General features: G+C 62.0%; 1 protein-coding gene across 4 annotated transcripts in view; it reads right to left on the minus strand.

Moving 5' to 3' along the window:
* Positions 1–24,756, minus strand: part of COL5A1 (collagen type V alpha 1 chain) — a 146,045-nt gene that overhangs the window by 48,487 nt on the left and 72,802 nt on the right. For all 4 annotated transcript variants that reach the window (XR_014051680.1, XM_081483835.1, XM_081483834.1 and 1 more), the window contains exons 12-31: positions 24,162–24,236; positions 23,345–23,437; positions 21,934–21,990; positions 21,618–21,671; positions 21,274–21,327; positions 19,993–20,046; positions 18,781–18,834; positions 17,607–17,660; positions 16,637–16,681; positions 15,216–15,269; positions 14,660–14,704; positions 14,125–14,178; positions 13,862–13,906; positions 12,880–12,933; positions 8,517–8,561; positions 8,130–8,183; positions 4,880–4,924; positions 4,220–4,273; positions 2,032–2,139; positions 1,346–1,399 (exon numbers count right to left, since the gene is read on the minus strand). Coding sequence is in view for 3 of the 4 variants with exons in the window: in XM_081483835.1 (XP_081339961.1) it covers positions 1,346–1,399; positions 2,032–2,139; positions 4,220–4,273; positions 4,880–4,924; positions 8,130–8,183; positions 8,517–8,561; positions 12,880–12,933; positions 13,862–13,906; positions 14,125–14,178; positions 14,660–14,704; positions 15,216–15,269; positions 16,637–16,681; positions 17,607–17,660; positions 18,781–18,834; positions 19,993–20,046; positions 21,274–21,327; positions 21,618–21,671; positions 21,934–21,990; positions 23,345–23,437; positions 24,162–24,236 (1,152 nt within the window). In the remaining variant the exon portion in view is untranslated. The remainder of the gene's footprint in view (positions 1–1,345; positions 1,400–2,031; positions 2,140–4,219; positions 4,274–4,879; positions 4,925–8,129; positions 8,184–8,516; positions 8,562–12,879; positions 12,934–13,861; positions 13,907–14,124; positions 14,179–14,659; positions 14,705–15,215; positions 15,270–16,636; positions 16,682–17,606; positions 17,661–18,780; positions 18,835–19,992; positions 20,047–21,273; positions 21,328–21,617; positions 21,672–21,933; positions 21,991–23,344; positions 23,438–24,161; positions 24,237–24,756) is intronic.

Raw genomic sequence — 24,756 nt, forward strand, 5'->3', positions numbered from 1 at the left:
GCTCTTTTAATTCTAGAACTTTACAAGGTGCACACAGGCAGGTAAGCACTTAAGAGCTTTGGTTGGACAAACGTCCAAATACCATGTGAGCTCCCGGTGACACCATGTAAAGCATTTCCTGAATCCGTCTCTACTTTCCACCTGACTTAAAAAATCCTGACCTGAATGTGCTTAGCCCAGGACAAGTTTACTGATGCTACCTCTGCCCAAGGGGCTTAGCTTGGCCAACCCACCTGTGTGCCTGCCTGCTGATACAAAGAGGAGACTGGACTGAGCTTCGTGGCAGGAAAACCAGGGGTGCTGGCTTCACGGCTCTCGGCTCAGGAGCGGGGTCACTGCCCCAGGACCGTCCAGACTACCCACGCAGTTTCAAGGTTCTCCCTCTGCCTTTACAAAAAGCTGCCTGAACTTGACCTATACCCCCCATCTTGTCTCTCTCAAACTCCTCCTCTCTTTCCCTTCCTCCCCCAAATGGACACGCGTTTCAGGAGAGAAAACGTGTCCATCAGGGTCTCTCCATACAATCACAGTGGCCGGCACTGTGGCCGGTGGGCACATCGCTAACAGACATGAAGCAAGACTACTTCGTGGCAGATGATTCCCCCCGAGTGGTGGCTGTGGGCTCACCCGCCCAGGGGGACCTTGCGTTCCCCAGGGAGGACTGCTGTGGGCACTGCCATCAGCCGTGTGGGTACACCTAGGGCTGCAGCCTGGCCCGTGGGCCCTGCCTCTGCTAACAAGGACGGCGTCCAGAGGCTTGAAGCTGGAGGAGGGCAGGACACACAGACACAAACCCGACAGACCCGTGAGTTCTCTTGCTGTTAATTACATCTCTAGCGCAGGCAGCTGGCAACTTTTTAAGGAAGAGCCATGAATAATAAAAGGTGAGACAGAAAAAATGGTTTAAGTGATTTGCAAAGCCTCAAGGAGCTGTTTCACATAACATAAAACATGATTTCCTATAAGAAAGTTTTCGTCTTTCTTTTATGCTCAGTTATGAGCAAATAACCTCTGAATTTCCAGGGAGAATTAACTGTGAGGGAGGCACACAACTCTGGGTGTGGAGAATCCGGTGCACGAAGTCCCTGAGAGGCCAGAGGGGCGGAGGACTCGGAGGTGCAGCCCAGGATCTGCTGGGCGGTCGCCTCTCTAAAGGCTCACCTCGTTCTCCAGGGCCCTCCTTCTGACTCAGCCAAGTCACTGCAGAAGGCTGTGAGTGGGCCAGAGCCGGGACACGGCCACCGTGACCTGCTTTGTCCCAGCAGCTATGCAGGGGGCACAGGTGGGTGACGGTGTGCAGGGTGGGGAGACGCCAGTGGTCAGACCTCACCAGGTTGTACGTTACCTTTGGCCCCTGTCTTCCTGGGTAGCCCGGCAGTCCTGGGACTCCGAGTTTGCCCTGTGCAGAGAAAGGAGGTGCGTCACGAGCCGGCTGGCCCTCCTCGCAACAGAGAGGGAGCCAGCGTGTGTCTAGAGCAGGTGCGGTCTCCACGGCCCCCAGAGAGAGCCTGCCTGTCCTCCTGGGGTGGCGTCTCCCCCAGAATCCCTGCCTGGTTTGGAGCACGGCCCCTTGTGCAGGAGTGGACACCCCTGCTGAAGTCAGTGGGTGGAGGCTGATGCCCCGCACACGGGAAAAGCGCTGCCTGTGGAATTTTGCTCAATCCTTCTGTTGAAGCATCCCAGCCTTGGGGCCAGACAGGGTGGGGTGTTTGGGCTACTTATGAGCCGGTTCCTATGTGGGGGCTGGGGTAGGGAGTGGGGGAGCGAGATGAGGTAGGTGGCCCCCCACAGGTGTAAGAGCAGCTGTCAGGAGCCCCCATTTCCAACCCTGAGCTTGCCAGGCTCAGCCCCTGGCCGAGCTGGAGGAGGGAACACTCCCAGGAGCGGGTGTGGTGGACCAGAAGGCTGGCACCACGTCAGGACGCACATTGGCCCCGCCTGGGGCTCTGCCTGCCCGACCCGCCGCCTGGACGCCCTGGGCCATTGGGAGGGCTGGTCCCCAGGAAGCAGCCCGGCTCCCGCATCACGTACCTTCTCCCCAGGGGGTCCCAGAGGACCGGGGTCGCCGTTTGGACCTCCTCGACCCTTGGGGCCTTCCGGACCGTCCTCCCCTCTGGGACCAGGTGGGCCGATCTCCCCCTGCAGGCCAGAAGGAGGAGGTGAAGGAGTCGCCCACAGACTGCGGTCCGCGGGGCTCCCTGCACCGTCTGGGAGTGAGGGGTGGGCGGCAAGTGTCGCCGGGCTGGCTCAAGCAGACAGAGCCCCGTCCCGGCCCCAGGAGACCAGGCGCTGCTGAGCGGCCGCAGCCCCTCGGTGCCCACTTTCAGGCCCACGGCCCCCTCTTCCCAGTGACCTTCAGTCGAGCAGCTCCTGGCTGAACTAGGAGCTCGGAGCTGCTATTTCCCCACCGGGCAGGGGGCGGGTGGGGGGAGCCGCTTTCTTCTCCTGAAGCCCTGGGAGGTGCCGGAAGGACCCAGGAGCCTGGCCGGACTGCAGCCTGAGGGTCAGCGCACATGGGAGACCCACAGGCTGTGTCCAGAGACGGAGGAGCCGAAACGCCGGCTCACCGGCTCCGCCACGTACAGGCGGGGAGGCCCGAGCCACACCTGGAAGGGGCCTTGGGGGCCGAGCGAGGGCGGCAGCGGGGGCCCGGCCCGGCCGCGGAGTGCCCGCCTGGCCTCACTGTCTGCGTGGGGCCCTCCTCTGATCCCTGGTGTCCAGGAGCAGCTGCAGGACAGCTGTGCAAACCCCCCCGAAACGTGCGTCGTGGGAATAAAGCCGGCTAACAGCTCCCTTGTTCCTCGGCGCCAAGCTCTCTGCAGGGCGAGGACGCTCTGTCCCTAAGAAGCGCTTTGCTCATTCAACCCAAGAATCCTTCCCATGTTTACCGAGCCCTCAGGAAATTAGGAAATGCCAAGCGTCGGCAGCAATTCCTCTCTGGGAGAAATTAGGATGAAAGAGGCCCCCCCCGGCCCCCTGTCCATCCTCAGCCAGAGGCGAGCCCAGGGCACAGAGTGTGACTGGGGTTCGGCTCTGGAAAATGTGTGCCTCACGTTGTTGGAAAGGAAGATAAGGGGGCTTTCGCCAGCCAGACAGCGAGAGGCCCCTCAGGTGTGGGAAGCCATCACCGTAGAGAAAATTCTAGAAGGGCTGTCTTTGGTAGCAACGTCACTGGGACAGGACTGTGAAATGAACGCCTCTCTTTCCTTCCCCTCCTTCTGACGGAGGCCCGGGCCCCATCTGCCTGTCCAGCACGGGACAAAGCGCCAAGCCACAGGCCCTCTGATTCTGGCAGGTTCTGGAACGGCACCTGCGGGCCGGCTCTGTGGGGGGACAATCAGGGCAGCCGGCCACACAGCAGCCCCCTTCCCGCTGACAGTGTCCGTCCAGGTGTGGATGCAGCTGCTGCCTCGGCGGGCCCCTCCGGGGGTGCAGGCCTCCGCTCTCTCTGGACTTACTGGGGGGTCTCCAGAGTGTCCCACAGCCGCAGGCAGCTGGCCCGCCAGCCCACCCCCCAGAATCACCTGTGTCACCCACCCTTCCATGGAGACACCGCCACTGGTTCCTGCGGGCACTGCAGCGTGGCACCCCCCAGCCTGCCCGCACCCCAGCCAGCTCCCCTGGAGCCAAGGCAAATCAGTGACTAAAATCCAGCCAAGCTGTTGCAGCCTCTGACAGCCCGGCCCGAGGTCCAGGACAGAGGGACTACGGGGGCATCTGGAGAGCAGCTGAAGAGGTGGTTGGGGGCCCAGACGCTCGAAGGGCTGGTCAGGGAGCCCAGGCCCCGGTCGGGGTGCGGCCTTGCTGGTGACCCCCCAGCAGCCTCTGGGGAGTCAGAAAGGGTGAGCTGGGCCATTTCTGTGACCCGTTCTCTCTCCCGGACACCTGTTAGACTCCATGATTCAAAAGAATCGCTCTGCAAACCAGGGTCGCTGTTGCTCAGTTGCCCAGTCGTGTCTGACTCTTTGTGACCCTGTGGACTGCAGCACTGGCCAGGGTACTGGCCAGCAAAAAAAAGTCCCCACTGACCCCCTGATGGTCCAGGGCGGGGGGAAGCCAGGTGACCCCACAAGGGGGGTTGGCCCAGGTGTCGGCTGCCGCAGCTCCACGCTGCAAGCTGGGGAGGAGCTGGCCGCTGCTGGTGGCCAGGAGCCTCCACGGAGGCCTCACCTCCATCCTGGGAGGCTTCCCTGGGGCTCCTCCCTGCCCCGACACTCACCCGATCGCCCTTGATGCCCATGTCCCCTTTGAAGCCCGGGAAGCCGTCTTCACCCTGCATGGGAAACAGAGAGAGCCTCAGTCTGGGGGAGAGAACCCCCGCCTGGCTCCCCCCATCCCAGGGCCTCTGGGCCCCACAACACAGCCGACGTGCTGGGTCAGGACTCTGAACGTCCAGCCCCAGCCCTTGGGAGCTGTGTCCCCGTTAACCCCTTGCCTTCTGGGGTTCTGGCTGGCTCGCAGCAAGAAGGCTGCAGCCCTGGGGGCCCGGCTTCAGTGGCCCCCCGGGCTGGGTCTGTTGGCACTCCTTTCTTAGTCTTTGTCTTGTGTGCGCATGACCGCAGGCCCAGTAGCGGGTGACAGGGGGATTTGAGGAGGGGGAGACCGACAGAAGACCCCCAAGAGGGGCGGGGCCGCTACTGATGGCCTCGCAGGAAAGCCAGGAGGCGCTCGCTGCCAGGGACGGATGCCGTCTGCCTGCCAGGCCAGGTTACGAAGGGGCAGGCGGTCAGCAGCCCTCAGTTACCGGGTCCCAAGCTTCATGGAGAGCTGCACACAGCGATGCTATCAGTGAAATGGGGGCTCACACGTCAGTGGCCTGTGGTCACTCTTGTCCCCAGGATGGCCTTCCCTGGCCCCTGCGGGAGGCGGGGACACTCACCTTCTCACCCTTGGTGCCCTTCAGACCTCGGATGCCATCCGCTCCCTGTGCAGAGAGAGAGGGAAGGGGAGCCGTCACAGCCCGGGCTGAAAGCGGGCCTGACCCCCAACACTCAGGAGGCTGAGCGCCCCCACGGACAGTCCTCAGTATCCTCGTCTCAGGGGAGAGAGCGGTCTGGGCATGTGAGGTGCCCATCCACCCCTGCTGTCTTCCAGAAACACCCCGTCTGGCTTCAGGAGCAGGGGGACCTGAGCTCTGAGCCTGGGCTCCTGAGTCAGGCAGACGGGTTCAGGCCCCCCTCTGTAGCCTCTGACGAGGCCCCAGACTTCTGTTCACTTGGAAAGTCGGGATGAACACAGCCCTCACCCCATCCCTGCTGGGAAGGCCCAGGGTCTGTGCCTGGCGCACAGCAGATGCTCAATAAACAGAGCTGTGTCCCATCCGATGGTCTTCATTCTCTATTACTATTAACACATGATCATAATTATAACAGCATTTAATAGCATTAATTACTACTTAGTGACACCAACCACCCCGTCCCTCTCATTGTATCAGCTGAGGACGCGGCTCATCCTCGTGCTGAGCCAAGAACTGCTAGGGCAGGACCAGCCCCAGCCTGCCAGACCAGGTGAAACGGCTCTATCCCCGGACGGACTTGAGGCCAGGCCTCCGCTGGCATCCAGCTGAGCCTGCGGCCAGACCCTTGTGCTGCCGGCTGCCCTCTTGTGGCAAGAACTCCGCTCAGACCCGGCAGCTCTGAGCCTGCTCCGGAGGCCCTGGAGGGCTGAGAAGAGCTGCGGAGCCTGGAGGGCCAGATCAGACGGACGCAGAGTGCAGAGCGGGCTCGGCCTGCGCCCCGGGCCCCATTGGCCCCAGCCGCGGTCTGCTCCCGGACAGAGGGGAGGCCGGGGACCCTGAAACCCCGATTTCGGTGGGGGGGCTCTGGCACCTGCTCTCCAGCACCTTGCCCAGCAGGCCAGGTGAGCTTCCCTTCCCATGCCCGTCCAGAAAGAAGAGGGGGAGACAGAATCGGCCAGATCCCTGCCAGACCTGAAGTTCTACAGCCTCATGACCCGTCCGAGGCCTGGGAATGGGGCCAGGGAGACAGAAGACCAGGGCTTCCCGGCCTGAGCGCTGCTGCCTTGGGGTCTGGATGGTTCTTTGTTGCGAGACTGCCCGGGCACGTAGCGGGTGGAGCAGCCTCCCAGACCTCTGCCTTTCAGTAGCCCCTGAGGTAGCCCCTCCAAGCCACGGCAGTCAGAAACGTCTCCAGGTACTCTGGGGGGAGACTCCACCCTAGGTGAGTCCCCTGGACCAGAACACCCACCACAGCCCTGGTGGCCCAGGGTTCAGGGAGGGAGAGCCAAGGTCACAGAACAGTGGAGGGGCAGGACCCTCAGGGTCACCGTCTGTGAGAGCTCGGAGGTGCACAGGGCTTCCCAGGCCTGGAGTGAATTCGCACTGGGAGGCTTCCACCAGCCCCCCGAGTCCTGCGGGGGCTCAGCGAGGGGCCATGTGATCTCACAGTCAAGCCCAAACAGACTCCTGAGAAAGGAGTAAGTCGGGGGGCAACCAGGGGATGCATAAAGGTCGGTGAGGTCAAAGAGCTCAGAGGGGCCCTTTTGAGGGAGGAAGGCAGGATTCGGGTGGAGAAAAGCGGCGGGCCTCGGTCTCCCACGACAGTGGCGACACTTGGGCCTGCCTGCACCTCCGCGGTCACCGCTCTTCGGGCCTCATCACACCAGGGGCTCCGCGGGTGTTCAAGCACATGGGCATGAGAATCCACTAATCCGAGAAAACAGAGTCCGGCCTTGCTCTCCCTCTCACCCTCCGCTCGCCCGTCTAGCGGGACAGCTCGTATCTTGGATGAGCTCTAATCGGGCCGACAAGATAAGAGCATCCTCCGTGAGCATCTCGGAGCAGACACCTTCCGGCTCACCTTGCAGCTGGCTGTGGATGGTGGCTAGCACAGGCTCTTTGGGCAACCAGAATTTGTAAAATAAACATGCTCAGGGCTCACACAATCAGCACGGCTGCTAGATCGCCGCCCTTGTAAACTGATCAGGCAGTGCGCGGGGTGAGGGCCTGCTTCAGAGAGAGACGCCGCCCATCCAAGGTTCCCAACCTGGGGCATCTCTCTGCCCTTGACCTTGGAACACCTCGACTCAGGGAAATGGGAGTTGGGGCCCCTTGGGGTCAGGATGGGGCACTTGATTAGGGATAAGCGAGTCTAGGATGAGTCCTGACTCCCGCGTGGATTTGAGGGGAGTTGCGGGGAAGTCCCTAAAAAATGAAACCTTGGGTTCTCCTTCCTCCACCCCACAGGGCCGGTGTGCACTCTGAAGTGCAAAAACGCTTGAAAGCATAAGGGAGCGTGAACGACACGGGGGACTCCAGAGCTTATGGGCGTGTTCACGTGAGCCCTCCAAGATAAACAAGATGTTTCTACACATACATACACATGATCCTTCACATCAAATGACAGTTGCTCTGAAGGAAAGAGCCACCCTTAGCCTTCCTGTGGGTGGGAAGCCTGAGACTGAAGACGCGGCAGCAACGCCACCTGAGAAGGAAGGTCTCTCGGTGCACATGCCTGGGGGCACCTGTCTGCCGGGGGCACCTGTCTGCCGGGTACACGTTCAGGGAGCAGCATCACTGAAGACTGGACTGCAGAGCGCAAAGCAAACGCTTGGCTCGGAGCAAGCAGACAGCCTGTGTCTGGGGCACCAGGGCTCCACACACGTTTAATGAGTTTCCAGGAGCCTTTCCAAGGGTGTGAATAGATGGTCTCCCACGGACACGCCCCCCAACAGCAAGGTCTGCCTAGACGTTACTGATGGGGACAGACTGTCTCCATGTGCGAACAGCCCAGAAGAAAACGTCCCAAGCTTCCCAGGAAAGGGCCCCTAGCTCGTCGCTTGGGCGCAGGACAGCTGCCCTGAGGGACTCCAAGACCAGCAGGCCACTTAACAGGGTCAGTAAAAGAGCAAGAGGCAAAGGGTGCCCCGCGTCCTGGAGAAGGCCACCGCCGAGCTGCCCACGCTGCCCTAGATGCCCTGGGGGGCGTGCCCTGCTCCGTGGGAGCCCCTCCTGGCCCTGGGGCCCCTCCATCACCCGCTCAGGCCCACGTGCGGGGAGCCGATCTCCCAGACCAGGGCTGCCCCTGTGCAGGCGGGCAGGAGGTCACAGCACAGGATCCCTGACACGGGCCCCATGGACCTCCAGGAAAACCCCAGGCTGAGATGCTCACCTTGACTCCACGAGGACCCGGGTAGCCGATTGGACCCTGGGGGCCGGGCGGACCCTGAAATCAGACAGGAGAGTGTGTTAGCCCCACCTTGGGTAGATGACGCGGGTTCACTCCAAGCCAGCCCTGGGTCCTTCCAGCACAAGCCGGAAAGCGGGCCTGCCCCCAGCACACTGCCCTCTCGCCGCTAGCAGAGCGGACGAGTGTCTCAGGCCAGGCCTGCGGGAGGAGACGCGCAGGCACTGCGCCCAGCTTCACGGGGCAGGGGGGCCCGCAGGGGGTCTTCTTGGGATGGATGCGAGCAGGGCGGGGGTCCCAGATCAGAGGGGGCCCAGTCCCGCCCATCCTGAGGGAAGATGCTGGAGGGGCCGGGGTGCAGCCGGTACCCACCTGCCCTCCCTTCTCTCCTGGGGGGCCTTCTTTGCCAGGGTGCCCCTGTCGGGAAAGAAAAGGCTGGCATTAGTCAGTGGCCACTGGGAACAGCGGTCTCCAGTGTGAGGGTCAGAGCCCGGGTCCCTCCTGCTTCTCCCCACTGTGCCTCGGTCAGCCTGCCCTTTGGCCCCGACCCTCGGTGGCTTTCCTGTTAACATGGAATGATGCCGAGGCGCGGCAAGGGCAGGGGACGCACCTCAAACCCACAGATGGGCCCCAGCCCCATGGCGCGCCGGGCCCCCGACTCAGCCCGCGCCCAGCCTGCGGTGGGTGGGGACAGTGACAGCAAGGCCGTGTGTCCGAGGTCATGCAGCACAACCACACCGGCGGCCAAGCCGGGGCAGGGACGTGGGGCCAGACCTCCCAGGTTCCCCGGCACCCCAGGTGGCACGGACGGGGAGCGAAGCTGCGGGCAGGGGGAGAATCCCCCCAGAGACGCAGGGCGGGAGCCCCAGGAACTGCTCACGGCCCCGTGTTCACGGCCCCCTCTACCCTGGCGCCATCAATCCATTCTCAGGAACTTCACCTTCTCTGACTTTCAGACCCAAGCTGGTCACTAAGTTCAGTGGCTCTGAGCTCAGGAGCCAAACACGGATGATAAAAACAGAAGCTGAGTGTTCACTGTCGAGAAACAGGATCCTGCCCCAAGGACGCCAGGAAGGAGAAGCCACGTGGCGTGGGGTGAGGATGCTGGCGGCGCAGGCAGGGCAGCCTGATTGTAACCCCAGTAACCCCCGAGCTGCTGTGTGACCTTAGGGGAGTCGCTTGCCCTCTCTGGGCGTCCTCTTTCGAGGGTGTATGATGAGAGAGTGGGTTGACTGCTTTCCGCTAGATCCTTCCAAAGTTCTAGGACTCTACTTGTGGAACACAGCGGTGTTGTGGGGACCCGGATCTCACCCATTTGAACACGTGATTTGCGTGTGTTCTTTTTAATTTGTGATCATCGTGAACTGGATTTGATGTCACTGCAGACAGCCTGTGGTGGTGGCCACACGAGGGGGAGAATGCGGAAGTTCCTTTGTCGGGGGGCGGTACCCCCGGGAGCCCGCGAGGTCAATCAGGCACTGGCTGGACCACGCCTGCGGCCTGGGCCTGGAGGACACGCTGCCCGCCCTCCACCTTCCCGAGACGAGACTCACAGCCCGCGGCCCAGGCTGGCAGGGCTGTACCTAAACGTGCCCGGGACGGCGTCCTGCCCCGGGGTCGCCGGAGAAAGGGGAGGCCTCCTCCCCCGCCACGCGGGCTCCTCCTGGGCCTTTCGTCCCGTTCCCACCAAACCTAGAACTTCTCCGTGAAGGAACGGAGGTCACGGGCAGCTGTGGGTGGTAAAGGCCAGGCCCGGGACACAAACGCCTACGCACCCCACATCTCGGGAGCGAGCCGACCCTCCACCCGGCGATGACCTTATTTACATGGCGGCTGTAAGGACAGACCTGGGGACTTGCCGAGTGGTCCAGGGGTTAAGAATCTGCCTTGCCATTCAGGGGACTCGAGTTCAACACCTGGTCAGGGAACTAAGATCCCACATGTCTTGGGGCAACTAAGCTTGCATGTCACAACTGACATGTGTCACAACTGACCTGATACAGTCAAACAATTATTAAAAAAACCAGAATAGACCTGATCACAGTATTTTTGAACAGATAAAGTAGAAGGACCGATCATTGCCATGACCACTGTGTTTTGGGGGATACTGGGTTTTTTGGGGGGTATGCCGCACAGCTTTCAGGATCTTGTTCCCCAACCGGAGATTGAACCCTTGTTCCCGCAGTGGGAGCACTAAGTCCTAAGCCCTGAACCACCAGGGAAGTCCCCACCGTGATTACTGCTGTTGGAACGGAGGCCAGGCTTCTGAGCCGTGTTCCCAGGATGAGAGCCACTCTGTGGGGGGAGCAGCGTGCTCCCATATTTTGAGCATTTGCAAAAGGAAATCCACCCAAGTCAGAGGGGCCGACTTCCCGCTGTGAAAGGCTGGCCATCTCCACCCTCTTTCCACTCGCCGACCTCTCCCCAGAATCCCGTAACCAGCAGGATTTTATAGGAAAGGTAATAAAGCTTAAATTATGTATATTTGATATTTTCTGATTAAAAAAGTAATATATGTTCAGTATAGACAAACGGAAAAATAATAAAGCTTATTTGTATTTGATATTTTTCTGATTAAAAAAGTAATATATGTTCATTGTAGATAATTAGGCAAGTGGAAGAGAAAATTAAACCCCTTCATAACCTCACTACGCACAGTAACGGCGGCCAAGGCTGTGAGGCAGTTCGGCTCATCTACTTGCTGTGCGCATTTGCATGCAAAATTGGCATCAGAAGATAAATTTTTAATTTAGTGTTACATCAGGAGCACCTCCTCCTGTCACGGAATACTCGCTGGAATTTGATTCTTTCTGCCTCTGTAACGTTCCCATGAGCCCGTGATTCATTCTCCGACCCCTGTCGTGTGTGCCTGGAATGACTTCTTGATGAATCCAGAGCACATCTGCCCTGAAACCTCTCACACTCCTCAGCGGCTCTGAAATCTATCTTCCTTTCGTTCTTAAACCACACCAAACCAACACAAAGGGGGAGAGGAACAAATCTTCTCTTTAAGGCTGCAACCATGTCCTCTGTGAGGAGGGGCTTCACACCCTTTGTCTCCTCCCGGTTCACCTGTGACAGGGGCTCCGTGTCCCCCGGCCTGCAGCGCCGATGTTCCCCTTTTCATCTTTCGCTTTGAGCATCGTCACTGTTGACCTGCCACAACCACACCCACATCGTCCTCGGTCACGTATTTCAAAGTGTGGCCGTTGATCGGGGGAAGAGAAACGAAGAACCCAGGAGAGGTGGCCTCCTGACTCCCTGGGCCGGGCGCCCCTTAAAGGCCCCTCTTTCCCCACAGCGTCCAAAGGAAATCGGTAACCCTTCAAGGACTCTAGTTGTTGGAGTTTCAGTTCAGAGAGGGGGACTCCAGGTAAGGTCAGGGAATCGGGGGCCATGCAGCCTCCCCCTTCCCGACACGACGCGAGCTAAGTCATGTCTAACTCTCGTGACCCCATGGATGTAGCCCATCAGGCTCCTCTGTCCATGGGATCTCCAGGCAAGAAGACTGGAGTGGGCTGCTGTGCCCTCCTCCAGGGGATCTTCCCAGCCCAGGGGCTGAACCCGTGTCTCTTACGTCTCCTGCACTGGCAGGCGGCTTTACCACTGAGCCACCTGGGAAGCCCCCTGACACGATGTGCCGTGGGAAATGCCCAAGGGCACCCGATACTGCAGACAAAGGAAGAGCAGTGACCGGAAGTGACCGGAAGGATGTACGTCCACCTGCTCCCAGGATTCAGCCCACGAGGATGGGATCGGGGTGGCTTTCATTTTGTCATGCTATTTCTTTTCCTAATTTTCCAGAAGAAGGTATTTTATCATCAGAAAACACAATCAGCTGTCGATATACATGAAAGCAGATAAAAGCCATGTTGCAAAATATTCATCTCTTCGTACCAAACTCAGGTCAGAGACTGAGCCTCCTCCCAAAGCAGCTCAAGCAGGAATGAGACTATGATCTGTTGGTTCAGATAAAGCGTGTGATGGGTGACTCACTGGACCAGAGGATTTTCAGAGAGAAAACAGGAAGACCCCGCCCCACGCCAACCAATCACCAATCGGCGGTCGACGGGCTGAGCTTCTCACTTCATTTCTAATGGCGTTATTAACAGAACAAAATAACTGTGTCTGAAATAAGTGATTTCGCTAATCATTCTCTAAAGCATGCTCTCTGCTCGGCATCAATTAGATATGCTAAAAATAACCGACAAACAAAGAGCCCGTTGGCAGCTCACGCGGAGGCCGGGGGTGCGGACAGGCTCGCGCAGACAGGCCCGCGCCCGCGTTTGTCACTGTCCCGCCCCCTCCCTCGCAGCTTGGCCGGGGCGGGTTTGTCCCTCACTCCCTCTTTCTAGGCGGCAGCTACTTAGCTCCACAGCTGCGTGTGGACACGCTGCTTCCCCGTGCGTGATCGCTAAAAATACACCCGCGCTGGCAACACCCGCGAGGGCTCGGAGCCCAGCCCCGCCCTTGTTACAGCTGGAAGTGCAGGGCTGGGCGCGTGAGCGGCGGATGCTCCGACGCGTGCAGTTACCAGCGCGTGATGGAAAGCATCTCCAAAACCCAGTAATTCCTAATCAGATGGGTCTTCATCAAAGGAGCTGGAAGAGGCAATGTGGGCCAGGCACGTAGCCAGCTCCAGCTGGGGAGGGGCCGTCTGCATGCGTTCCCAGCCCCCACCCCTGGGTGGACACGGGCGGGGAGGTGTGAAGGTTGAGGGGCCCAGGGTACTCACCGGGGGTCCGTCGGCACCGGGCATCCCTGGGAGGCCGGGTTTGCCCAGGGGACCCTAAAACAAACCAGAGACTTCATGAGCTGATGCCCCAGGGTGCCCTTGGCTGCCCACCCTCTCTACATACCCCCAAAGTCACTCTTCAACATATCTGCTCAAAAACGATTTGCTTAAGAAGGATGCTCAGAGGTGCCGCTCCCACGGGCTCCACCCAAAGACGGCGGACCTTCTGCTGTGTCCAAGGCCTTCGGGTTTGGCTACTGGACAAGACCACTGCCCAGTGGAGACAGGAGCGGGGGCTGTGACGCCCTGAGAACTGCCCCCCGGAGGACGTCCTGGCGGATGCCAACCTGGTGTTGGCTTTACTGGACACCTGGGGCTGAGCCACAGCCAGGCCAGGGTCCAGGCTGTCTCCCCAGCACGTGGGCTCAGGGTGCCCAGGATGTGTTTGGAGTTGGCAAATTTAGCAAAAAGAAACAAAACAAGGCAAACAGCAACGAAACGAGTGCCCGTGTGCTAAGTCACGGCGGTCGCGTCTGACTCTGTGGTCTTACGGACTAGAGCCCGCCAGGCTCCTCTGTCCATGGGATTCTCCAGGCAAGAACACTGGAGTGGGCTGCCAGGCCCTCCTCCAGGGGATCTTCCTGACCCAGGGGTCGAACCCAGGTCTCTTCTGCCTCCTGCATTGGCAGGAGGGTTCTTGACCACTAGCGCCATCTAGGCGCTATAAATGAGATGCCCAGTTAAATGGATTTCAGACAACAGAGTTCAAATTAAGTTGAGCATCTGGTATCTGTTTTTCTTCCTGAATTGCAACCTTCTATCAACACATAACTAAAGAAGGGAGGCAGGCAGGAGGGACAACGGGTCCGCACCAGAGCTGGTGACCAGCCCTCCAGGGCCTGGACACTGGCAGGCACCGTGCCTCCCGGGCTGGGGTGCGCCCCAGCGGCAGGCACAGCTGCACCCAGCGCAGCCCACCTACCTTTTCTCCTGGAGGCCCGATTGCACCCTGGGGCCCTGGGAGACCCTGGAAGGGAAAGAGCGAGCAGGAAAGGTCAGGGATTTTTCAACTCAGAACCCTTCCCCGCCGTCATCCCCCCATCATCCCCAGCCCCATCCCAGGTCACCCCCAGGCCGCAGGCCCTGCTGGCCGACCGGCAGCGTGGGGCGGCGCTCAGTGGCCACTCAGGCCCCGGGTACTGTCCCGCAGCTCCCGCTGCCCACGAGCCCGCCCTGCTCACTCACCTGGGCACCTGGGTTGCCCTGCTGTCCCGGGGGGCCGGGCTCTCCCTGGGGACCCTACAGAAAACAGAAGCAGGCGCTGAAGGGGGCTGCGGACACAGTGCGCTCTCGAGCCCAGGCAGGAAGCCAGACCCGGGGCCCCCCGCCGCTGTAGGCGAGGGCACGGCCACCCAGGGGGGACTCGAGACAGGAGTCACCAGGAGAAAGACTCTGTTCAGCTGAAAATCCCCAGGTCACCGAGTCAGCTAAAGTCTCCCCTTACAGGAGACTCACGCGACGCATCTCTCTCCGTGGGAGCTGTCACGGCCCCTGCCCTCGACCAGCTCGGCTGGTGGATGAGGATGCCGTTTCCCTATGTCTCCCATCCCCGGCATGGTCAGCTCGGGACGGGGCAGGGCCTCAGCCCGTCCTCTCCTGCTGGAGGCCCGCCCCCTCCCGTCCCAGCCCCCTCTGTCGGGGTGGCCTGGGTCCCCCTCCCACGCCCTGCGTGGCTGCAACCGCCGTGAGGCAGTGGTCGGGGCCGGACCCCCGGACTTACCACGTTGCCTTTTGGGCCTGGTTGGCCGTCCATTCCCGTCACACCCTGGGTGGCATTGAAACAGAAAAAATCAACAAAGCTCAATAGGCAAAGCCCATCAACACGGCTGGGTCCCTGCCCATGAGGTCAGAGGATGGCTCGTCCTTTGTGGGAGGGGGCAGGCTTGACCCCCTAATAAATGCTGAGATTGGCTACAGGTTAATGGGGCTGCCGGGTTCATTGCGTGGGGCATCCTGACTTCTCGTACAGCTGGGCGGGGGGCCCGGCCCCGGGAAGCCGCCCCCGGACAGAGTCCTGCCAGACCACGGGCTGCTCCTCCCTCGAGGGCTGTCCGAGAGGGTCGGCCAGTACACACAGGGAGGAAACGGGTGTCCCGGGGAAGGAGGGAGTGAGCCCAGCCCGCCTTCACCTGCAGGCTCACACCCATCGGCCCATTGCCCCCACGGCTCACACGAGCGCTGGGCCGGGCGCACAGCGGTCAGCGTGGGGGGGCTGCCCGCAGGACCACGTGGGCCACAGCTGGGGGCAGGGATGGGCAGACATGCAGGGCACTTACGGGAGGTCCAGGAGGGCCTGGGGGCCCCTTCGGCCCCAGCAGACCTCGCGGCCCCTGCAGGAGGGAAGAGCAAAGAGGGTCAGACTTGGCCCGGAATCCCGGCCCCCTGCCCTGTCTCCCCACTCAGCCCCCCACTTCCCGGCGTCTCTGCTGCCCGGGGAGTGTGGCCGACACCCCCCTTGCCCGCTTCCCCTGCTCACCCCACCCTGGCTCTTGGCCTGGGCCCTGGGGGCCAGGGGCGAGGGGGGCCCAGGACTGGCCGGGGCTCAGTCCCCATTCCCGGCCGGGTGGGCGCAGCCCCACGCCCTCAGGAGGGTCACACCGCAGTCACCACCGTCATGGCCGCCACCCCCCACCCCGGCCGGCGCGTGATTTCAAGGGCCCTTAATTCTGACAGAACCTTCTCAGACGCAGCAGAAGAGACACCCTCCCTGCATTCATTGCCACTTAAATGCTCTTTGCGGCTTTAATGCCCGGTCACATAAATGTTTTCAGGAGTTAATAAGCCAGAAGGCATCGCCTGGTCCCAGCTTAGAGGAGAGAGGTGTTGATGAAGCCTCTTTGGAGGCTAAGCAGACACCTGGGGGGTGATTCAGTCCCAGCGAGCGGGCACGCGCCGACCCCGGGGACCCTCCACGCGGCGTCTGCAGTATTTCCCCTCGACTAACATCGCCAGACGCGTACGACCGCGTTGACGTGGGTAACAGAAACGAGAGGCTTGAAAAGTTACGGTGAGGAGAAAGCTGTCAAATTCCTTTGTCACTAAGGCAACTGCTCGGGTCTTGAACAGAGTCAGTTTAGGAGAAAGAGCTTTCAGGGGCCCAGGCAGGGGCACAGGGCTGGGGGACCCTTCACGTGGAGGTGCAGCTGTCAGAGAGTGTGAGGACCCTGGGACCACCCGGGACACCATCCACCACCGTGGACCCTGGGCACCCACCACCGTGGACCCCGGGCACCCAACACCGTGGACCCCGGACACCCACCATCGTGGACCCCGGGCACCCCCCTCGTGGACCCCGGACACCCACCATCGTGGACCCCGGACACCCACCATTGTGGACCCCGGGCACCCCCCTCACGGACCCCGGACACCCACCACCGTGGACCCCGGACACCCACCACCGTGGACCCCGGACACCCACCATTGTGGACCCCGGGCACCCCCCTCACGGACCCTGGACACCCACCACCGTGGACCCCGGGCATCCCCCTCACGGACCCTGCACCCTGCAGTCCTGTCCCTGACTCAGGCTCAGACCGACTCCTCAGCGTTGTCCTGTTCACCTCCCTGTGTTCTCCCCCATTCCGTTCCTGGGAGTCCCTGGATTTGTCCGTCTCAAGACTGAGCCCTCTCTGATCCAGGCCCTGAGCCGGTACCAGAACATCAACGAGAAACAGAATCCCACCGGCCCGTGACTTACGGGCTCCCCAGGCAGCCCTCTGGGCCCAGCTTCTCCATCGTCACCCTGTGGGGGGAAGAGAGGCAGAGGTTAGGGGCAAGCCATGCAGCCTGGGCCCCAGAGAGAGGCCTTTCCTTCGTCTCTGCAGGAGTCTCGGGCCTGGGTCTGCTTCGGCAACCCCAGAGCTACCACTAGTCCTTGCGTCAGCAGGAGAGGCCGGCATGTCCTCCTCCCAGAGGGCGAAAGGCAAGGTCAGGGCTCACAGACCACAGCCCCAGGGAGGGGAAAGCCAGGCAGAAAACGTCATTGGTCACCTGCCAGGTAGAGAGAGAGATGAAAGATACACTCCCTGGCAGAAACCAGACAGAGACAGGAAGATGATGGATGATAGATACAGATTTAAAGACAGGAAGACAGATGGACAGATGGACGCATAGATAGATGAGAGATAAACAGATAAGAGATGGGTGATTAATAGATGATACATGGATAGACATATACATAGATACGTAGATGATGACAGATAGAAAATTTAAAGATATATAGGTAAATAGATAACAGATAGATAGATGATGGATCGATGGATAGAAAGCCCAGACCCCCAGCGTCCCTCCCTGCTTGGTCCACACACACCCATCAGTCTGCCCCCACCTCCAGGGCAAGGACCGTCACTTTCGGGGCTCTCTCCGCCTCCCTCCCTCCCCAGACCCTGCGCTCTGCCCCTTGCAGCCTCTGTCTGCCCCTCGCTCAGATGCTGAGCTCATCAGCTCCTCCAGGACATCTTTCCAGAGATCACGCCCTGGGGCAACTGGTCAGAGCGCTCAGGACACCCACATCCATCAGTGTTAAGGTCCAAGAGCGCGTCTACTGGAAGGAAGTCGGGTGCCGCCCACTGACGGCCCTCCCCCACGCAGTGCCCGCCACCGCCAGCGCCCACAGTCTTCAGAGGAGACGGGCAGCCGGCGCGCCCGACACGCAGCTGGATACGTACCCTTTCTCCATCTTCCCCCGGAGGTCCTGGCGGGCCGGACGGGCCAGGGTCGCCCTAGGAAGGCAAGCAGGGTCAGCACCAGCCCCCCGGGCGGATGCGCACGGCTGTCTTGACCCCCTATTTCATCTTTCTCTGCTTCCGAGGCTGAAAATCCCACCCCTCTCCCAGGCCTTTCCCAGAGTCACAGAGGACCCGTCAGGAAACACGGTGCCTCCTGGCATGTCGAGGGGCGTGGCTGGCTGGCGGGACGCTCCCCCAGGGCTTGGAGTCCTGCAGGCAGGTCAGCTAGAGCGGCACCGAAGACCCGCGGGCGCCCCAGGACCATCTCTGTGTGAAGCAGGCTGCACCCCAGCCCCACGCTGCCCCCTGAAAGGGGCACCACTCTGCACTGTGAGGGTCAGCGCTGGCCCACCCGACACCCTGCAGCCTCAGGCCCTGCACACCATCGGAGCTCAGCCCGGCCTGATCAGGGTCCCCGGGAGCAGTGGAGAGCGTGGGTGCTGCAGCTCTGGCTAAAGCGCTACAGCCGCCTCCCAAGGCAGCACAGGCACGATGGGTGACCCGTGTGACAAAACCAACACGTGTGTGGGCTCGCGTGTGTGCACACGTATGTGCCGTACACACACGCATGTGCCTGTGTGTCCAGGATGTGCTGAAACATCAAAGAAGAATCGACAGCATCAGAGAAAACAGGTGGGGGAGGAACCGTCCACGGAGCCGCCGGGAGCGTCGGCTGGGGACGCCTGAGTCGCGTCAGACGAGCCCGGCCGCAGCCCCCACCCCGACCGCCGTCCACGGAGGAGGCCTCGTGGGGCCAGCCTGTGTCCTGGAGTCGCCCCTTTAATGGTGCGGAAAGTTCCAGCCGGCCTCTGAAAGGGCAGCTGTTGGGTTTCCTGCTGGTGTGGAGGTCCCTGAGCAGAGAGGGTTTCCCGCTGCCTGGTCCCCTTGAGGGATGGACCCCACTGGCCCTTTCACGGTCAGTGGCGGGGGAGAAACGGGCCCCCTATGGGCTGACCTCACCTCCCCAGGACGTCACGTCCACGGCCCCACCCCCACGAGGCCCACTTGGAGACCACTCTGGGATCAAGGGCCCAGGCCCCCAGGACGCCTAAGGCTGTCCCGAAGGGCCCTCAACAGGACCTCTCCCCACGGCCCCCAGACAGCAAACACTCACCCGGTGGCCCTTCTCCCCCGGCAGCCCCGCCAGGCCATCGAAGCCGCGGTCACCCTGCAGGGTGGAGAGAGGGCAGCTCAGCCCAGGCCCCACGGCGCCCCTGCAGGCCCCGGGCTGCGGTTCACACAGCATCTGCACACCCAGGGCCCCGGGCACCCCCAGCACACCAGCCACAGCCCTGGGCCCATATTCCCATCTCTCTCCCCAAAACCCCAACCAAGGCCACACAAGGACAAATGGCTTCTGTCCCAGAGCCACAGACAGTGAGACCTGTGCACAGAGGCACTGAGACCTCAGATGCTGAGGGGTGCAAAGCCCGTGTGTGTGCGTGCACATGCACTCACGCGCCTGCCGTCTGCCTGTGCCTCTCACCGAGACACGCCGTAGGTGCGCCTTCTTGTGCGGTGGACGGCTCAGCACCGCCCTTGGGCCCTGGGGCCCCCGGCTTCCCGGCCAGCCCTCCTCCCACCACCCAGGGGGCCTCCCAGAGCCCAGCTGCCTGCCTCGTGTGTGCTGCAAACCACACAAGGGAAGGCTAGTTCAGCCTTGAAAGCTTTTGCTGTTGAAACAAGATGGTAACCTACTGGGACAGACTCAGGAAGCTTCTCCTCCTTTGTCCCGAAAGGTCCCTGAGACCAGGAGGGCTCCAGGTTCACTCAGGACTCACAGGGGGCATCCAGGGGCCCACCCACACCAGCTACAGGGTGGGCAAGGGCAGTGCCCCTGAGAACAGCTGCCGTCCCCACTGTGGGCCCCTTGCACAGCCCTGGACAAACTCTTGCAGGGCGAGAAGGATGGGTACCCAGAACAGGGGCAGTCCACTCCAGATTCGGGGACAGAGGGACGGGCCCGCCGCACCACGGTGGCCGGGGGTCGGGGGCTGCCCTGGGCTGCAGCCTCCTCCTCTGGGGCAGAGTCTGTCCTCAAACACACCTGAGCCCCCCGTGTGCAACGTCCACTTGCTCCCTGCAACCCCGAGGAGCTCGGACTCCGCAACCTGGGCAAGAGGACTTCCTGCCCTTGGACTTGAGTGACCCATGAAATTCACCCCACTGAGACCTGTCTTCTTGTCCACGTGCTGGAGGGGCTGATCCAAACTGACCCTTCCTCCCCCCGGATGAGTGCAAACGCCCTGTCATCACCATATTCGTCACAGTCGGCGAGAGAGGAGATGCCGCCGCGCGGGCACCAGGGGGCGGTGCCGGCACCTACCTTGGGGCCAGTCTGTCCAGGCATCCCTCTTGCTCCGTCACTGCCGGCTCGGCCCTGGAACAGAGCAGGGCAAACTGTCAGCACAAAGGAGAGGCCAGCGTGCAGAAGACTCTGAGGAGGGGCTCCCTGTGACGTCAGACAGAGGGTCCCACAGCCCCCGGAACAGGCTGGCCCAGAGGAGCCAGACTAGGAGTCCCGGCTTGCTGTTCACAGGTTCTCGGCTTCCCAAGCCTTACCGTCCTGAACTTCGGAGCAGGCACAACACAACAAACCACCTAAGTGTCTACCACGAACCGCTGAATTCCAGCAGAGGTTAGAAATCTAAAGGGTGGCCCTTTCAGAATCGGCCGTGCACCCCTCTGCCTGTGGGCCAACTCGAGACAGCCATGCCCTTGGCCACTCTCTCTGTAACTTTCCTTCCAGCTACGAGTTGGGCCTGGGAACACTGAGGAATGGCTCGTTTTTTGCCTCGAGCGCTTTGCAACTAGAGCAGGAACTGGCAGACCAGTGATCAACGTTCCTTGCAGAGGTTCATCAACACAAGAAGAGACTGTTCCTTTCACTCAGCAGAAACATTCAGTCGATGGCAAGAGCCGCTAGTGAGAGCCTGATGTGGGTTAATTAGGATTTCCCGAGCTCGTCACTGATTTATGTCGGGTTAGAAAGGCATGCGCCCTCTGTCAGTCCCCACGGTCACGTGCAGGCAAAGCAGTCCCCTCCGCTAACACGCCATCCCCAGAGAATCCCGGCGGCTGGGGACAGAGGGGAGGTGCGGGGGAGTCTGAGAAGCCCCCCGGCCATTCCCCCCCCACCAAAACCGAAGCCATTTCTGGAGAAATGAGGCTGCCCCAAAGAAGGACGGACCACTGATCATTTTGTCTTTTACATACTTGCTCCCAAAGAACCTGGGAAACTGCTTTAATTCAAAATGTGGGTTAACGGGGAGCTCGGGGCTCTGTGATGACCTAGGGGTTGGGCCGGGGGACTGGGAGGGAGACTCAAGACGGAGGGGCTATGTGTGTACTTAGAGCCGATTCACATCTCTGTACAGCGAAAACTAACACAACAGTGCAAAGCAATTATGCTCCAATTTAAAAGAACATGTTAAACTGTGTTCAGACTCTCAGGACGGAGGCTAGGGGCAGGGGAGCTCGCTGCCATGGGACGGGACGCACCCAGCCCTGGACACAGACGTGCCCTCTGAAGGCAGGGGAGCCTGGCCAGCAAGACACAGCATCACCACAGCAAACGCGGCGCCGACTCCCGCCGAGAAACACTCACCCTTCTCCCAGGCTTTCCTGACGGGCCAGGCGGGCCCTGCACACCCCGCGGACCCTGTCCGGGGTCAGAGAGCAAAGGTCAGTAGCGTGTCCGCTTCTCAGAGGACAAAGCCAAGCCTGGTCCCCATGCTCGTCCACGCGGCCGCCCAGCTGCCAGCACGCGGTGTCACCCGGACAGGGCGCAGGGTCCGCGGCCCCGAGTGAGGGCAAGATGGAGAGCAGCCCGCGGCCCCGCTCCAGGCCCCACGGCCGCTCCGCATCGGAGAGGGCAGCTCCCCCCGCTGCCTCGACCAGACGCAGCGGCAGGACCCTGTCCTCCCGGAGAGACGGCCCCGCGTCACATACCTGAGGCCCCGTGTCTCCCGGCTCACCCTTCAGACCTCCGCTCCCGGGGGGGCCCTGGGGAGACACGTTTGGTTAGGGGGCGCCCGGCGCGGGTGCAGGCTGCAGGGGTGGCTGGGGGGGACTGGGGGGTGGAGAGGACCTGGGGTTGCCCCCGGGCAGGGCCCCGCAGAGTGCAGCCCAGGCCTCTGGTGCCCAGGGTGCCCCCCTGCCCGCAAGATGCCAGTGATATAAAGTGAGCTCTGACCCAGTGAGCTGGGAGCCTGATGGGCAGGGCCCAGTGAGGGGCACCCACCCCCACACCCCCAAGACGACTTACCATGGGACCTGGTCTCCCAGTGAGGCCCATCGGGCCAGCAGGCCCCCTCAGCGCCAGCTGCAAGGCAAAACGGGACATGCTGAGAAACGGCTGGGTTACCCGTCCTGACAGGTGGGAAGGGGCTGGTGTGAGGGGCCAAGGAGAGGAGCCTCGGGGCGGGAGGTCACAGGGATCCTCTGGGCTCCCAGCAACAAGCACCAGCAGGGCGGCAGCCAGGTGGGTGCCCGGAGCCTCGGGCTGACCCCTTCCTTCTCCCCAGCTGCCCCGCCCTCAGCCCTGCTCCCTCAAAGGGGGCGTGAAACGCGGCTGCCCGGGGGGCTGGGCGGGCATGTGTTGTGCACGAGCTGAACCACACGCTTCCCGAGAGGCACTTCCAGCGCCAGGGGGAACATCGGGGAGCCTTCGGGGGTGAATGAGGTCCTTGCCCCAGCCATGGGGGCCCCGCCTGCACCCCTGCCCCGGTGCCCGCTGCCTGCCCGCGGCTGAGGCTCACTCCTGCCGGCTTTCTCAAAGGGCCTCTTCCACACCCATCGTGCAACTGTCTCCTGCACGATGCCATTTCAATTTTGGAAGATTCTGTGTTACAAAATCTTAGGAGCCCATCACCCACTTGGCTTCAGTCAATGCACTCACAGATTCAAAGGCCAGCCAGGCTGGCCTGTCAATAAGCCCAGTGGCAGGGGATGGAGTCTGTCGCCCGCTGACTGCATCACACAGCAATTTGCTCCATGGCAACGACTCCGTACTCGCTGCCCTGTAATTCATTATCCACGCGCTCTGATCATTAGCATCTATCCGCGGCGACAGAGCTACATAAATATCGCCAAACGAGGGACTCCACAGCAGCTCCTTGCGATGCCCCATTACGGGCACTCCAAGGAAGGACCGCCCGCCCCGCCGGGTGGCATTTGCTCTATCATCGGCAATCAGCAATCTGGAGCCTCGTCAATTAAAATGCAATTCACTCATCAGCTCGTTTGCCGAGAGCAGAGCGGTAAGGAGGCTCCTTGGGACCCCCAGGCTGAGCGAGGGGCTTCAGGGCCCATGGGCTCTGCCCCGAGGTTCAGGCTCGGCCCAGCCCCAACACAAGGGGCCCCCCAGGAGTACATGGGGTCTCTCCATCCCAGAGCTGGGGGAGGCAGTAGATGGCCAAAGAAGGTGGGAGACGGGGTCAGCAGAAGCCAGAGGGGCTCAGTGGCCATGTCTGTATCTGGGAAACTGGACCCTCGGTGTGGACAAGGGACCCACCCCTGAGAAGCCTCCCCCACCTCTCCTGGTGCTCGCCAGAGCCCCCACATGCACATGGATGACTGTACACCCCCCCGGGCTCCTGAGTCCCGGGTGAGCACCCCAAGTCAGCACCCCTGCAAGCCGGACCCAGAGCCGCCCCCCAAGCCCCAGCGCCACTCACCCGGGCCTGCTGCAAGATGGCTTGAGCTTGGGACTCCTGGGCGGAGACCATGGGTCCTTTGGAGCCTGCGTCGCCGCCCCCTCCGAACCGGAACTGCGGATGTAAGAGTAGGGTTACTGGGGGTGCATGGACGTGGGTGTCCACTCTGGACCCCAGGGCTGACGGTGTCCAGTGGCCTCTCAGGTGACAGCAGAGCCTTGGGGGTGCTGGCCGGGCAGCTTCCAGCCCCGGGCCTCCACCTGCTTATTACACCACCTCACTGCCTGCACAGGGCTGCCCCGTCTCCGCCCGCCAGGTCCAGCCCTGGGGATTCCCCACCCCTGGCATCCATGGCATCTCTCCTGAGACCCCAGAGCCCTGTGCCAACGCCCATGCTGAGGGGCACACAGGCTCAGGGAGAAACGGACGTCAGTCCAGACCAGCCCTCCACACCCGCCCTCCCAGCCTGGGCTCCCCGAGAGGGAGGTGGTCCGGCTCCTCTGCAGACCCCCAAGGTCAGGAGCAGGTCGTGTTCAAGGAGCGACCGGGTGGCTTGGGGGTTCGAGGGAGAGGGCAGGTGTGCGGTGATGGAGGTGGACACCACACAGCTTCTTGCAGAGCTGAGCTCTGCTCCTGCCCTGGACACCATCAGAGGTGGAGACGCCGACGTCGGTGTCCGCCCTGCCGGGCCGGAGCTATCTCCATAGGACGGCTGACCCAGGCGGGAGCCCGTCTGTGGTCAGGGGATTGACACCCTGGAAGCAGCGCAGGGTCCCACCCTCCTCACTCGGAGCCCCGAGTCCGCCCACCCCAGCGCCGCCCCCACAGGCACACTCACAGGCAGCATAAGCATGGTTCCAGGAGGGCCGGGCAGCCCGTCAGCGCCAGGAAGGCCTGGGCGTCCAGGTGGACCCTGCGGACAGAGGGCAGGAGAGTGGGTCAGGGCCCGGGAGGGAGGTGGCCTGGGACGATGTGAGGGGGCGGAGCCAGGGCCCGCGGGAAGCGCACTGCGAAAGCGCAGAGCAACGCAGGAACCCGGGCGCCGGCTGTGCAGACCCCGGCCCCGGAGGAGGGGGCTTCACTGCGGGCTGAGGACGAGGAGGGCCGGGCCTGAGAGAGCCGAGGGAAGGAGGCGGAAAGCCGGGAGTCTGCGACCCAGAGCGGCAGAGGCCACCCCGCAGGCGGCGGGCAGGCGTGAGGCGTCGGGGCTTCCACGGCCCCAGGAACATCCCTGCCGGGCGTCCGCCCTGGGCTGGGCAGCCCGGGGACCCCAGTGCTGACGGCTGAGAGGCCAGCTCATCCCCGGGCCAGGGGGGCCCCTCCCTACGCCTCCTCGGCTCTGCGGGTGGGGCAGATGCCGGATGGGCCAAGTCCGCTCCTTTGGAGGGACACGAGGGGCCGGTGTTCCCGGGGGGCCAGGCAGGGACACGAGG

This window comes from Giraffa tippelskirchi, chromosome 4 (assembly GCF_054371585.1).
Source record: "Giraffa tippelskirchi isolate mGirTip1 chromosome 4, T2T-mGirTip1v1.2.pri, whole genome shotgun sequence".
Taxonomy (NCBI): domain Eukaryota; kingdom Metazoa; phylum Chordata; class Mammalia; order Artiodactyla; family Giraffidae; genus Giraffa; species Giraffa tippelskirchi.